The 16,085-nt window shown below is 46.5% G+C and overlaps 1 protein-coding gene across 2 annotated transcripts in view; it reads right to left on the reverse strand.

Moving 5' to 3' along the window:
* The window catches only part of ATXN2L (ataxin 2 like), a 42,936-nt gene that overhangs the window by 12,791 nt on the left and 14,060 nt on the right, over positions 1-16,085 (reverse strand). For both annotated transcript variants that reach the window (XM_056534478.1, XM_056534477.1), the window contains exons 3-15: positions 14,582-14,638; positions 13,933-14,004; positions 13,698-13,848; positions 12,268-12,392; positions 11,850-11,941; positions 11,544-11,744; positions 10,980-11,155; positions 9,690-9,791; positions 9,432-9,599; positions 5,534-5,620; positions 3,307-3,371; positions 2,964-3,223; positions 2,032-2,101 (exon numbers count right to left, since the gene is read on the reverse strand). In XM_056534478.1, coding sequence (XP_056390453.1) covers positions 2,032-2,101; positions 2,964-3,223; positions 3,307-3,371; positions 5,534-5,620; positions 9,432-9,599; positions 9,690-9,791; positions 10,980-11,155; positions 11,544-11,744; positions 11,850-11,941; positions 12,268-12,392; positions 13,698-13,848; positions 13,933-14,004; positions 14,582-14,608 — 1,596 coding nt within the window. In that variant the 5' untranslated portion in view covers positions 14,609-14,638. The remainder of the gene's footprint in view (positions 1-2,031; positions 2,102-2,963; positions 3,224-3,306; positions 3,372-5,533; positions 5,621-9,431; positions 9,600-9,689; positions 9,792-10,979; positions 11,156-11,543; positions 11,745-11,849; positions 11,942-12,267; positions 12,393-13,697; positions 13,849-13,932; positions 14,005-14,581; positions 14,639-16,085) is intronic.

A 16,085-nucleotide genomic window follows, 5' to 3' on the forward strand; every position in this document is an offset into this window, starting at 1 on the left:
TGACGAACCGAATTTATTGTAAATTCGCTCATCTCTATTCGCTATGTTCGTTCACTTTTTCCAATGCGAAAATTTGCATACAAATTTGCATGTGCAAAATAAATAAATAAATATTAGTCATTACGAATATATAGCACTATACAGCGATCCCTCAACTTACAATGGCCTCAACATACAATAGTTTCAACATACAATAGTCTTTTCTGGACCATCGTAACTTGAAACCAGACTCCACATACAATGTACAGACAGTCCAGATCTGTGAAACGTGTCACAAGTGGAGGAACTGACCAATCAGAATGGACATTTACTGGTAAATCACCTGTATTACTGAAGTGTATGCACTGACTGGCTGTCTGGTAGCGCCCCCTACAGTACAGGGAGGAACTACATGTTCTGTACTCCTTACCTGTGCCAGGGTTAGCTGCTCCTTTGGACACCAAATAAGGGCGGCTCCATTTGGGACACTGTGTGTACTGTATAGGACCCTGAAGAAGCTCCTGTCCACTACATAAACCATAGTTTCCCAACCAGGGTGCCTCCAGCTGTTGCAACGCTACAACTCCCAGCATGCCCGGACAGCCAACGGCTGTCCGGGCATGCTGGGAGTTGTAGTTTTGCAACAGCTGGAGGCACCCTGGTTGGGAAACACTGACATAGACAGTGATTTACAGCTCCCAGCAGATCTTTCTTACTTTTATATGTAAGGATTTGCTTTATCTATATTAGTTATCTACTTATTTTTCTTTAATCCTCACCTTTTCCTATTTTTGGATGACATTTTGGTGGCTTCAGAACCAATTACCAGGATTCCACAGAGTTATGGTCTCAACATACAATGGTTTCAACATACAATGGTCGTCATGGAACCGATTAATATTGTAACTTGAGGGACCGCTGTATTCTAAATATTCGCAAAATCGCTAAGTGCCGATATTCACGATAAAAATTCGCATTACGAATATTCGTGTTCAACATTAGATACTCGTTATAAGGAATCTCACAGAACGGAATAACCTAGAAGTGAAACCAGAAAGCAAGGAATATGTCCACTTCAACGTGAGCTTAAAGGGGTACTCTGCCCTTAGATACGTTATCCGCTATCTAAATGATAAGAGATAACATGTCTGATGGTCCGGCCATTGGGACCCCCCCCCCCACTATCTCTGTGCTGGGGCTGCAGCCTGGGGATTTCGTGATCATGACGTCACGCCGCGCCCCCTCCATGTCCTCCCATAGACATGAATGGAGGGGGCCAGGCAGTTGTGTTCGACAGTCATACGGCACTTAGTGGCGTTCGCTCCGTGCGCCGGAAGACTGGGGTGCCGCGTCAGAGCTTTCGGGAGTCCCCAGCAATCAGACATGTTATCCCCTACACTTTAGATAAGGGATAAAATGTCTATCGGCGGAGTACCCCTTTAAATGATTGTCTACATAGGACCATAAGGGCATGTGGAAGATAGCAGAGACCCTGCAAACGCCTCCTGCCCTGAAGGACCGAGCATCTAACTGGCTGCCCATCTAGGCTGTAAGGCCATGTTTACACTACGGAATTGTCGCAAAACTCCGCAATCGGAACTCCGCGGTATGAACTTAACATTAGTGTGAATGGGTCTTCCGCGAGACCCGTTCACACTGGGGAATTTCCGCGGTGGACAAATCCGCCTCAGAAATTGTTCCGCGCAAACAAAGAACATGCTCATTCTTTGCGCGGATTCCACGAGCACTGCATAGCTGTCAATGGTGACGGCTCAGTGCCCTGCGGCCCTAGCGCCGAAGCATTGGCGGCAGTCAGGCGGAATCTCTGCTCGCGGAATTCAGCGAGCGGAGATTCCGTAGTGTGAACGCACCCCACGCAGTGTTCCCCAACCCATGGACTACAATTCCCAACATGCCCTGACACCTGAAAGCTGAAATCATTTATGCAGGATAAAGTCAGCAACCGCCGAGCCGAGAAGTTCGTGACGAATTGAATTTACTGTAAGTTCGCTCATCTCTAATAAGTAGCAATAAGATCGGACGTGTACTCACCACTGCCAGGAGGGACTTGGCAGGATTAAACTCCTTAGCATTAGGATTCAGGGTGGATTTCTTAACTTGGCTAAAGAAAAAAAAAAATATATATAGATAGATAGATAAATGGGGTAAGAAATCTAAGAACAAATAACAGTGGATTCTCTATGGCAGTGTTTTCCAACCGGGGTGCCTCCAGCTGTTGCAAAACTACAACTCCCAGCATGCCCGGACAGCCAACGGCTGTCCGGGCATGCTGTGAGTTGTAGTTTTGCAACAGCTGGAGGCACCCTGTTTGGGGAAACTCTGCTCTAAGCTGATGGCTGACTACTAGAGATGAGTGAACTTACAGTAAATTCGATTCGTCACGAACTTCTCGGCTCGGCAGTTGATGACTTATCCTGCGTAAATTAGTTCAGATTTCAGGTGCTCCCGTGGGCTGGAAAAGGTGGATACTGTCCTAGGAAAGAGTCTCCTAGGACTGTATCCACCTTTCCCAGCCCACGGGAGCACCGGAAAGCTGAACTAATTTACGCAGGAAAAGCCATCAACTGCCGAGCCGAGAAGTTTGTGACGAATCGAATTTACTGTAAGTTCGCTCATCTCTACTGACTACCTTTTAACTTAAAGGGGTTCTCCGGTTAAAAAAAAACTATTTTTTATTTTAATTTTTTTAATCAACTGGTGCCAGAAAGTTGGATTCTCTATGGCCGAGTTTTCCAACCGGGGTGCCTCCAGCTGTTGCAAAACTACAACTCCCAGCATGCCCAGACAGCCGTTGGCTGTCCGGGCATGCTGGGAGTTGTAGTTTTGCAACAGCTGTAGGCACCCCGGTTGGAAAACACTGCTCTATGGATATGTAGGTGGACACAGAACTCCTGTACACCATATACCCCCTGGGATCAGTAAGTGGATATAGCAGACAGAGGAGACGCCTTTTACACACTTACTCGCACACCACTGGCTCCTCCTTTTCCTCCGGCTCGGTCTTGCTGGCAGGGCTGGCCGCTTCCTCTTGGCGCTCGTTGCTCTCACATGCGCGCTCCTCCTTGGTCTCTTCAATCGGCTCAGGGATTTTCTGCCCCAGTTCCCGCGATTCGGGGACCTCAGGGTGAACAGGATCAGGTGGAGCCATTTTAGTTTCTATTTGTTCTCTTTGTCTTGATGGGAAAGATTCTACTGAGGCGTCTGGACACGGACTGGCCTGGAGCTGAAGAGCGAAAGACATAATGGTGGGGGGGTCAGACCGGGCTGAGGTCAGAATTACAAACCAGTCGCCCTGCGATAACTCACCCGAAATTCGGCTCCAAATTTGCGCAGCTCGTCCAGCTGGTTCCTCTTCTGCTCCGTTTGCAGCACTACAGGGAAATAAAAAACAAGACACCAGTGAATAAAAATAAAAAAAATTAAAATAAAATAGCAAAACATCAATATAAACTTAAATTATTTAGGATACATCAGAGCGACCTCACCCCAATGCGGCTACACAGAACAGGCCGCCGCGCCGCTACCGGGCGCCATAGATGTAGAACATCAGGATTAGATGTTTTGGCACATGACGTGGTAACGTTCATCTATATCCTCATATTGGGAAGAGGTCATTTCACCATATCCAGAGTTCTCGGTAACCTCCGAATCTCTCGGGGTCTGTAGGTTTTTGGCCTTTTAGATGAGGAATGGTCACATTATCAATGCATTTTTTTTTTCTCTCAGGGAACCCCTTTTATTCATGGTCCCCAAAAAGCTATTACTATACAACGGACGGACCCAGGACCTCCAGATTTGGGTAAATGGGAATTTATTGGTCATTGCTTTTAGCTTTGAATACTTGGTGTTTAAACATGGGAGACGAACAGGGATTTTGTTTTTTTCTTTGGTAATAGTGAGGAGACACCATTACAGACCCAAACTACACCCCCTGGCAGATATCCGCCACAGGGACTCTCTTGCCCACTTAGCATAGGGGGGCTGGTTACGGTTGTGTAAAAAAAACTAAAAATAAAAATAAAAAATAATTTATATAATACACAAAATATATAAATATTTTGAATACTAAAAATAAATACATTTTTTAGTCAGATGTATTATTTTAATTTATAATTAATATATATGTCAAATGAAGGCTCTACAGTTGGTAAATATATTCACACTTTTTTCATTACTAATTTATATGTATGTGTATATATATATATATATTATATATATATATGTTTGTTTGAGACACACACACACACACACACACACACACACACACACACACACACACACACACACACACATATATATACTAACCCCCCGACATGCGATGGCCCTGACATATCATCAAATCGACATACGATGGCTTCTCAGAGGCCATCGCATGTCGATGTCAGCATTGACATACGATTCTTTTATATGTCGGGGCCATCGCATTAAGTGCTATCCGACAGCGCAAAATGCTTAAGCTGCTGTCTGATAGCAGTTTAAGCATCCCGGGCAGGTTCACTTACCTATTCCCACTGCTCCGGGTCCACTTCGGGATCCTCCGGCGTCTTCTGCATCTTCTCCAGGGTCCGGGCCTCGCTTTCCGGCGTCGTTATTACGTCACTACGCACGCCGCAGCAATGTAATAACGTCACCAGAAAGCGAGGCCCGGACACCGGAGAAGATGCGGAAAAAGCCGGAGGATCCCGAAGACGACACCGGAGCAGCGGGACCGAGACAGCATCGGGAGCGGTGAGGACGCGGTCCAGAGCAGCGGGGACAGGCGAGTATAACTTCCTATACTTTACATTGCACAGATTCCTCAACATATGATGGGTCGTTAGGAACGAATTACCATCGTGTGTTGAGGGATCACTATGTATATATATATCTATATATCTGTGTGTGTGTGTGTGTGTGTGTGTGTGTGTGTATACACACACACATATATATATAATATATATATATATTATATATATGTGTGTGTATATGTATGTGTGTGTGTATATATATATGTATGTGTGTGTATATGTGTATATATATATATATAAAAATATACACACATATATATATATACACACACACACACACACAAACACACACACATACATATACACACACACACACACACACTTGTCTCCCATTTCAAAGATATTTTTTGTGCATGTGACAGGATTGTTCGCTCTCTCTACTTTTTTTGTATAATTTAAGTAAAAAATTAATTTAAAAATAGCAAACATCTCGAGCAACTGGAGGGTTTTTACACTACAGCAGTTGTCTCCAAACTCCCAGCATGGCCGGACAGCCAAATCTGAGGGTCCAAAATGAACCGGCTCTATAAAAGAGTTTGCAGACTTAGGTTCTATAGCAGCGTTTCCAAACCAGGGTACCTCCAGCTGTTGCAAAACTACAACTCCCAGCATGCCCGGACAGCCGAAGGCTGTCCGGGCATACTGGGAGTTGTAGTTTTGCAACAGCTGGAGGCACCCTGGTTGGGAAACGCTGCACTGGAGAGACAAAAACAAAGATCTCCATTAATAGTGAAGGCAGCACAGACCTTTACATGGCGGCTTGGCCACCTCACACGGGGAGATCTGCTCCATCGTCCGGCTCGGCTCTTTAACAGGCGCTTGAGCGTCTTTACCTGAAATAGAATAAAAATCAGACACCATATAAGAAAACCACCACAATAAAATTCTATCTTTAAGACCGCTCACCGTCAAAATTTTTTAAATAAAAATATCAACTTTGGGGAAAGGAAGCGGGGGCTGTTACCCATAGCAGCTATAATCCAACTTCAATGGATTCCATCGGTCGCTATGGGCAACTGCATCACTGTTCCCTTGCACAAAGTTTGAGGAAACTCCCCTCTTTAAACAGGTTATATGTATCAATGCGAATTAGAGGGGGCCTCTCAATGGCTGCTCTTCTTTAAAGGGGTACTCCGGCGCTAAGACATCTTTGGATAGGGGATAAGATGCCTGATCGCTGGGGACCCCCGTGATCTTGCACGCAGCACCCCTTTACAATCAGTCCCCAGAGCATGTTCGCTCTGGGTCTGATGACTGGCGATCACAGGGGCCGGAGTATTGTGACGTCACAGCCCCGCCCCCCCGTGTGACATCACGCTCCGCTGTAGATGTGGTGCTCCTGCATGACAGCCACTGCATTCCATGTCTACGGCAGTGTTTCAAACAATGTGCCTCCAGCTGTTGCCAAACAAACTCCCAGCATGCCTGGACAGCCGAAGGCTTCTACCAAGCTCTCCTAGACTTCTGAATGGCCTAGAAGACTGGACCCTGATTTTGGGCATGCCGGGGAGTTGTAGTTTTGCAACAGCTGGAGGCACCCTGGTTGGAAGATGCTGCACTGGAGAGACAATACAAGGAGATCTACATTTAGGACAGGTTCATGCTGCAGAATCTCCGGGCAGAAACTTTGCGCCCAGAGATTCGGAGTCCGGCTGAATCAGTCGGCACTAGGACCGGGCGGACACGGTAGTCTCCAATAGACTGCAATGTGTTCCTCCAGTATTTCCGCCTCAAGGATGAGCAACGCCATTCTTCAGGCGGAAATTTTAAAGCTGATTTTACGTTCACAAATTCCGCTTCACAAGTTTCAAAGTGTGAACTTGTGAACGGAAACACATTCACTATACGGTACATTTTAAGTAAGCAGAATTTCTGCCTGCAATTTTAAAGCTGAATTGCAGGCGGAAATTCCATAGTCTGAACCTGGCCTTATAGTGAAGGAGATACAGACATTTACATGGCGGCTTGGCCACCTCAGCTCTGCTCCATTGTTCGAAGGCTGTAGTTCTGCAACAGCTGGAGACACCCTGTTTGGAAAACACTGTCCTATAGTACTGACCGAAGTGGGGTTAGTCCCTTGACGAGTGGAACCTAAACTGTGGACCTCCAGATGTTGCAAAACTACAACCCCCCCCCCCCCCCCCACCGTTTTGCTACATCAGGACGTCCACAGTTTGGAGACCACAGCTCAGCCATCTATATTGCGGCCCGGTCTGGTCTTTGCATTCATACTCATCACCGGCCCACAGCGTTTGTGGACGGACGGTTTACGCTGGGCAACATTCTCTATCCATAAGCGGTGTCTGGGCGTTCTAATGAATGGATCAGAACTGCAATTCCAGACACAACCACTGGACAAGAATGGCACTGTTTCTCGGGGAAACGGAAATTTCTGTGGTCTTTATTAGGGATCGACCAATATCTATTTTTTAGGGCAGATACCGATAATCTGTCACATTTCAGGCAGATAGCCGATAAATTATACTGATATTCCAGTATAAGTTATCGGCTATTTCAAACACACACAGCACCACCACCACCCACCACTAACCCCCCCCGGCGGGGCAGAAGCCATTGCAGATTAATGATTTAAAGCTGGCACTTTAAATCAATGAACTACTGCAGCGGCTTTGGCGGTGCCAGAGACCACTGCCGCCACCCGCTTCTCTCCCCCTGCCTGTCCTGGGGTCCTGAGTCTAACCACCACAGTTGCCCCATCGCCCCCCTCCTCCCCATCCTCTGCCCACATATCGCCTCTCCCCCCATCCCCGGTGTTATAATTACCTGTTCCCAGGTTCGGCAATCCTTCTGGCTCCGTCTGCGTCCTGCGCTGTCACTGTGTGCACTGACAGTGACGTCGCGTTGGGGACGTCACTCGTCATTGCGCAGCGCACAGAAACAGCGCAGGAGCCAGAAGGATCGAGGACCCCGGGAACAGGTAATTATAACACCGGGGATGGGGGGGGGGGGGGAGGAGGCGATGGGGCGGAGGTGGTATGTGGGCGGAGGATGGGGGGGGGGGGGAATGGGGCAGCAGCATGTGGGCAGATGATGGGGGGAGGCAATGGGGCAGCGGCGGCGGTATGTGGGCAGAGGATGGGGGGGGGGGGGGGGAGGCAATGGGGCAGCGGCGGCGACGTTTGTCTCTGGCCGGGGGGCGGGGCATTATCGGCAAGGTAATTGCCGATACCGATAATGTCCAAAATCATGATTATCGGACGACAATATCGGCCAAACCTACAAACGGTCGATCCCTAGTCTTTATAACGCATTTAGGCCTTCATATCAATGGCCCCAGCAGTGTAAGATTGTATCTTCAACCGGCCTGTATCCGAACGTATCCGAGCTTCCTTTCAGACTGAGACTTGCTATAAAAGCCACACTTCTGAGTGTATACAAGTCAAATTTTGGCTCAGACTGAGAACATGACTTGAACAGTGTTTTCTAACCTGGATGCCTCCAGCTGTTGGGAGAACTACAACTCCCAGCCTTTGGCTGTTTAAGCAACGTTGGGAGTTGTAGTTTTGCAACAGCTGGAGGCACCCTGGTTAGAAAGTAGTGGATTAGACCCCTGGTGCCCAAACTGCAACCTGGTGCCTGACTTTCAGTATGCCTGAAGAGCAAACGTCTGGGCATGCTGGGAGTTGTAGTTTTGCAGCAGCTGGAGGGCTGCAGGTTGGACACCTAGGGATTTCACACTTACCCCCTATCCAAACGATAGGGTACAAGTGTACATGATCGCAAATCCCCATTAAAAGGAGTAGTAAGTAAAAAAAACTCACTTATCTGCATCCACAGGCTAGAGATCTGATAGTGGGGGTCCGACTGCTGGTCCTGCCCGGCACCCCAGCTCTCTTAAAAGGAATGTGCGCTACAGATGGCAGGTGCTCCATTCATTTCTATGGGAGTGCTAGAGATGTCTAAGTACAGCAATGCGGTCTCTTTAGTGCTCCCATAGAGGAGCGGTCTTCAAACTGTGGCCCTCCAGCTGTTGCAAAACTACAATTCCCAGCATGCCCGGACAGCCAACGGCTGTCCGGGCATGCTGGGAGTTGTAGTTTTGCAACAGCTGGAGGGCCACGGTTTGAAGACCGCTGCCATAGAGGATGAATGGAGCCGTCTGTAGCTAACACTCCTCTCAGAGTGCCAGGGCGCCAAGCAGGAGATCGCGGGGGTCCGACCACTGGACAGGGTGGATAGGGGATAAGTTGTTTTTCTTCAGACTACCCCTTTAAATATTTCCATGGGACAATCGGAGGTTAAAAACATATACATCAAAATATCAAGTTTTATTCATTTATAATCGACATGTAAAAAGGATTGCGCAATATAATTTATAGATCAGTAAGATGCACAACGACGAGTGACTCCCGATACCGCACCAAGTGTATTAAAAAAGTATACACGTACAAATCTTACATCTAAGCACTAGTGAACATATAACCTATACAATCCTGTGACTAGGTCACCTGACCCATGAGTTACAGGCTGCGTGCAAAACAAAACACAGTATACAATGTAAAAAAAAAAAATTGTGCAATAATTCATGGCTCAATCGTAAGATGCACAATCATTTTCGTCTCCCTCCGCGCGTGCGCAATAAAGGAGACGCCTGCAGGTTACAGGAAGACGCGGTTTCCTCACCTTCCCCCACCAAGCTAGGGGTAACGTTGTTGGGAGACGCCGGTTTGGCGGAGACGCTGCTCTCCGCAGACGGTCGGGGATCTGGAGTTGAAGACTGGGAAGACGAATCCAGGGAACTGGCGGACGAGGCGGACTTTGGCGACAGGGGGGTGTATACACGGGAGGCAGCTGGAGGGGTGAAGTAACAAAATTATTTAAGTGATACAGATTCAACAGGAAAATAGAACAAACACCAAAACAATGAGGAAGAGTCAAAACCTGATGGGGACGTCGAAACTTCTATAGGACGACTGGACGTAGAGGAAATGGGCTTGGTAGATCGGATATGGCGCTGTGATTTGGGGGACATCCTTGAAGGTCCTACAAGAAAAAGAAAACAGATGAAGAAAATATATTATATATATATATATATATATATATATATATATATATATATATATATATATATATATATATATATATATATATATATATATATATATACATATACATATACATACACATACACACACACATATAATTTTTTTTATATTAAAATAAATATGTATATTACAAACACTATCAAAAAAAAATAAATATATATATATACACACACACACATATAATTTTTTTTATATTAAAATAAATATGTATATTACAAACACTATCAAAAAAAAAAAAATATATATATATACACACACACACACACATTTTTTTAATTTATTTTAATACTATATATTTTAACACATTTTACACACACACACACACACACACACACACACACACACACACTTAAATACTATATATACACACACACTTAATACTATATATTTATTTTAATACTATATATACACACACTTATTTTAATACTAATAAATATATATATATATTATATATTTTACACATACATACACACACTTATTTTAATACTATATAACACACACATAATATATATACATACATATATATTATATACACACACACACACAAATATACATATTCACATACTATATATAAAACCTAACCACAGAACTTATATATAGAGCAGTGTTTCCCAACCAGCGTTCCTTCAGCTGTTGCTAAACTACAACTCCAGGCATGCCCGGTCATGCTGGGAGTTGTAGTTTTGCAACAGCTGAAGGCACCCCGTGTTGGCAAACAGTGGTGTAACCTAATGTACAGTGACTGCAATAAGCATTACACCTCCCACTTTTAAGATGACAATATGAAAGTCCAGAAAAAAAAACTCCTTAATATTTTAAAATATTGAAAAACCGAGTTAATTTCTTCTAAAGACAACACCACCCCTGTCCTCAGGCTGTGTGCGGTATTACAACTTGGCTCAATTCACTTCAATGAAATGGAGCTGCAATGCCGCACGCAACCTGAGGACAGGGGTGGTGCTCTTTTTGGAAGAAATCAGTTCTGTAAACCAGGTGTTTCCCAACCGGTGTGGCTCCAGCTGTTGCCGAAGGCTGTCCGGGCATGCTGGGAGTTGGTTTTGCAACAGCTGGAGGCACCCTGGTTGGGAAACATTACCCTGGAGTTTGTATCCATCGCTGGTCTTACCTCCATTGATGCCCCGCTGATCAGATATGGGGCTCGAACTAGTCTCCGGATAATGCTGAGGGGCCGTCCGCGAGGTGATCCCCATCCCAGACCGGCCTCCCCTGGAGGAGTTTGTTCTGAGGGCTCCGCGGGATCCATCCCGGACCCGCTGCGGTAGAGGATTGTATTTTCCGTCCCTGCAGATTACAGAGTAAAATAATCAATGCCGCCGCACGAAGGAGCAAAATACGGACACAGGGTGGAGATTCATCACAACCTGTGTGACACAGTTGCCCATAGCAACAAGATTCCATCTTTCACTTTCCCTTTCTAAAAAATGAAAGCAGCAAGCTGATTGGTTGCTATGGGCAACACCACCACTCTTCCTCTACACCAGTGGTCTTTAAACTGTGGCCCTCCAGATGTTGCAAAACTACAATTCCCAGCATGCCCGGACAGCCAGCATGCTGGAAGTCGTAGTTTTGCAACATCTGGAGGGCCACAGTTTAAAGACCGCTGCGCTAAACAAATTTTGATAAAGCTCGCCTAGAACTTCTTACAAGTCCGGTCACAATGGTCCCTCACCTGGAGCCCAGACTGGGGCTGTCCCGGTCAGTGTTCGGCCTCTGGACGGCGCTGTGCTTATCCTCCTCCGTCCGGCACTCGTCGTTCTCTATGGCTATCCGCGCTCTGTACTGAGGGCTGGACTCGATCTCCCGGGCGAGCTGGGCGGCGCGCGCCTCCCGCTGCCTGAACTCCTCAGAATTGTCCTTCTCTAGCGGGACCCTGTACGACACAACATAAACAGTATCACACAACGTATGATCGAGATATGAATCGTCATGTGATTACCCCACCCGCCGCAGCCACCATGTCCGGAACGTGACTCACGTGTAGGAGGACAGGCTGCTGTCATAGGTGGTCTTCACTCCGTAGTTATCTTCATTGAACTTGAACATGTCGTTGGGGTCCCAGCCATTGGACTGTACAGGAGGAGACACAAAAAATAAAAAAATAAACAAATACTGTGACAAAACTACAACACCCATCATGCCCGATCGTTGGCGCAGTTGTGTAACAGCCACACGTTGTTCTGTCTCCCAGTTCACTGCCTCCTACTCTTCTCCCGAAATACTCTGTGCTGCCGAGGACCTTGCTTCTCCTTCCCCCCCCCCCCCCCACTATCTAACATCAGAGTCTGTGACCACCCACATTTTCTAACTCTTGTAGTCACCGCCCTGGTGGTCAGGAAGGGTACTGCCCAACCTCACATGCCCTTTCCTTTCCCCCCCCCCCCCCCATCACTCACCATGTCAGACTCCAGGTCGTAGTCGTCGCTATTGGTTTCACCTCCGTCCCAGCGCATAAGCACCTTCTCCTTGTGCTCTCCGTTCACCTTGGAATTCGTGGCGATGGCAGAATCCGTGAACTTATCTGCAAAAAATGAAAAAAAAATTGTAAAAAAAAGGAAAACCGTGTGATGCTCGTCTGAAGGGCTTATCCGGAATTAGAAACGCGCTTTCTTCCAAAAACAGTGCCACCCTGTCCTCAGGTTGTGTGTGGTATTACAACTTTGTTCTATTCACTGCACTGAGTTCTAGAAAGCAGTGGTTTACAAACAACGCGTCCCCTGCTGCTGCAAAGCTACAACTCCCAGCATGCCCGGACAGTCAAAGGCTGTCCGGGCATGCTGGGAGTTGTAGTTTTACAGCAGCTGGAGACGCACTGTTTGGAAAACACTGAACTAAGGGATTATGCAGTCCTCAAGTAGAGTGTGATATTACAACCTCGCTCAAGTCACTTTAAAAGGGGTACTCCGGTGGAAATTTTTTTTTTTTTTTTTTTTAAATCAACTGGTGCCGGAAAGTTAAACAGATTTGTAAATTACTTCTATTAAAAAAAAAAATCTTTACCCTTCCAGTACATATTAGCAGCTGTATTTTTGAATTTCTTTTCTGTCTGACCACAGTGCTCTCTGCTGACACCTCTGTCCATGTCAGGAACTGTCCAGAGAAGGAGAGGTTTGCTATGGGGATTTGCTCCTGCTCTGGACAGTTCCTGACATGGACAGAGGTGTCAGCAGAGAGCACTGTGGAAAGACCTACACAACTTCCACTGGAGCATCCAGCAGCTGATCAGTACTGGAAGGGTAAAGATTTTTTAATAGAAGTCATTTACAAATCTGTTTGACTTTCTGGCACCAGTGGATAAAAAAATAAATAAAAAATAAATAAAAAAATGTTTTCCACTGGAGTACCCCTTTAAGGGATTACTTCAGTGTTAGACGCTTATCCCCTATCCGGGGGTAAGTGTCTGATCATGGGGTGGGTCCAACCGCTGGGGCCCCTGCGATCTCCTGTACAGGGAACGGGCATTACCGCGGCTGTGCACGGCCACAATTCCCACACATGGAGGAGGCCCGTCCGCCGCGGCCCCATACAGGAGATTGTGGGGGGTCCCAGCGGTCAGACCCCCGTTTCTGGAAGAAAGGAGCCATGTTTTCGATGATTAAGAATCAGCTCCAGAAGAGGTCTTCCTTCTTACGCATCCCTAAAATCAAATGGACAAGTGTGGGACCCTAAAGGCCACTTGTTACCAACCTGGGTGCCTCCAGCTGTTTTTAAAACTACAATTCCTAATTTGCCAGACAGTCTTTGGCTGAGAGTTGTAGTTTTGAAACAGCTGCAGGCACACTGGTTGGGAAAATAGTGCAGTAGACAGCCTTGTAGGCCCTCCTACCTTTTGTGGCGTAGCCGAAATCTACGTTGTGGAAGTGGACGAGCGCCACGTCCGAGTGTTTGAAGATCATGGTGTCCACGATGTCCTCGCGCTTCGGGCACGCCGCCTGCTCGCTGGTCTTCTTGTGCACGGCATCGACGGCCAGCTCGAACTGCAAACAGAGAAGTGTATGTATGAGCCATGAGACCGTGCCGCCGGTAGACAACACGTAACCAGATCCTTCACCTCCTCTCACCTTAGAGCTCAATGTCTTGAAGATGCCTTGGTACATGGTCCCGTTCTTCACCTTTACGTCACACGTTGAGCCCTTAAAAAAAAAAAAAGGAGGAGAGAAAAAAAAAAAAAAAAAAAGTATTTGATTTATGTTCGTTGTTCATGACATATCGACACTGCACGGCCCTGTAGTGGTCTGCACACTGCACCTCCAGCTGTTGCAAAACTACAACTCCCAGCATGCCCAGACAGCCAACGGCTGTCCGGGCATGCTGGGAGTTGAAGTTTTGCAACAGCTGGAGGTGCACAGTTTTCAGACACAAATGGCCACTACAGAAGAATTAAAGACTCCCTTACTAGAGATGAGTGAATTTACAGTAAATTCTATACGTCATCAACTTCTCGGCTCGGCAGTTGCTGACTTATCCTGAATAAATTAGTTCAGCTTTCAGGTGCTCCGGTGGGGTGGAAAAGGTGGATACAGTCCTAGGAAAGAGTCTCCTAGGACTGTATCCACCTTTTCCAGCCCACGGGAGCACCTGAAAGCTGAACTAATTTATGCAGGATAAGTCATCAACTGCCGAGCCGAGAAGTTCGTGACGAATCAAATTTACTGTAAGTTCGCTCATCTCTAACCCTTACTACAGATCCCACCATCCCCGACTACTTACCACTACAGCAGTTAAAAAATGCAGCATCCTAGAATTATTATAAATGCCTTCAAAGACCTGTAGAGACACAAGGGAGACGCTGATCAGACACAGTCAGGGGGAAGTAACATAAAAGCATCAGGACCACTAAAACATCTACACACTGAAACCAAAACTCAGAATCACCTCCGCACACAACTTAAAGGGGTACTCAAGGAAAATTTCATTTTTTAAATCATCTGGTGCCAGAAAGTTAAACAGATTTGTAAATTTCTTCTATTAACAAAAATCTTAATCCTTCCAGTACTTATTAGCTGCTGAATACTACAGAGGAAGTTATTTTCTTTTTGGGACACAGAGCTCTCTGCTGACATCACGAGCACAGTGCTCTCTGCTGACATCTCTGCTATGGGGATTTTCTCCTACTCTGGACAGTTCTTAAAATGGTCAGCAGAGAGCACTGTGGTCATGATGTCAGCAGAGAGCTCTGTGTTCCAAAAAGAAAATAATTTCCTCTGTAGTATTCAGCAGCTAATAAGTACTGGAAGGATTAAGATTTAATAGAAGTCATTCACAAATCTGTTTAACTGTCATCATATTTTGACCTCCCAAACCACTATAATGGTGTCCAGATGATAAGGTGACTGCATCCATTTACCATTATTGCTGTTTGTTGTTCTTTTCTTACTAATAAAAAAACTTATCCAAAATTCAGGCACAGTCGGATAGGCGTGGCTTGGGGTTCGCCATGCCCCGCCGCCGCCACGCCTATCCTGCCTTCCAGCGCTGGGACCGCTGTGTCTTACTACACAGTGCATCCACCGCGCATGTGCCACTCCCGTCTGCTCTAACGTGCGCGCGCCGCTGCGTCCTGAGTTGACAGAGCGCTCGCTCCAGACGTCTGTACTAGAGGCAGACGCTCGTCCGCTCAATGCATTCAGTACAGCACATGCGCACTGAGCGCAGAGAGGTCAAGAGCGAGCGCTCGCTATGTTAATTCAAGACACGGCAGTGGCGTGCGCCGACGGGACAGGGCATGCTCTGTGGATGCACTGTGTATCCCACTGCGGTCCCAGCGCCGGTAGGCAGGATCGGAGTTGCAGTGGCGCGGCATGGCGAACCCCAAACCACGCCTATTCTACTGTGCCTGACTTTTGGATAAAAGGTTTTTATTAGTAAGAAAAGAAGAACAAAACAGCAATAAAAAAGGTAAATGGCTGCAGTCACTTTATAATAATCTGGACACCATTAAAGTGGTCGGGGGGGGGGGGGGGGGGTCAAAATATGATGACAGTTGTGCTTTAAAGGACTGACTCCATGCCTGAGGCTGCACTACTGAGGCTGCACTACTGAGGCTGCACTACTGAGGCAGTGTTAAACCACCACCCACATCCGCCCAAGACTTGTTTCAGTTTGGCCCATCTGAATTCCTGCAATTGTTTATCATTTATTTGGAGAATCCCAGTTGTTGTGTGTGAAAATATAAAGCAGAGCTTTTCAAACCTCCGGATGTCGCAAGACTACA

The sequence above is a fragment of the Hyla sarda genome, chromosome 8 (assembly GCF_029499605.1).
Source record: "Hyla sarda isolate aHylSar1 chromosome 8, aHylSar1.hap1, whole genome shotgun sequence".
Taxonomy (NCBI): Eukaryota; Metazoa; Chordata; class Amphibia; order Anura; family Hylidae; genus Hyla; species Hyla sarda.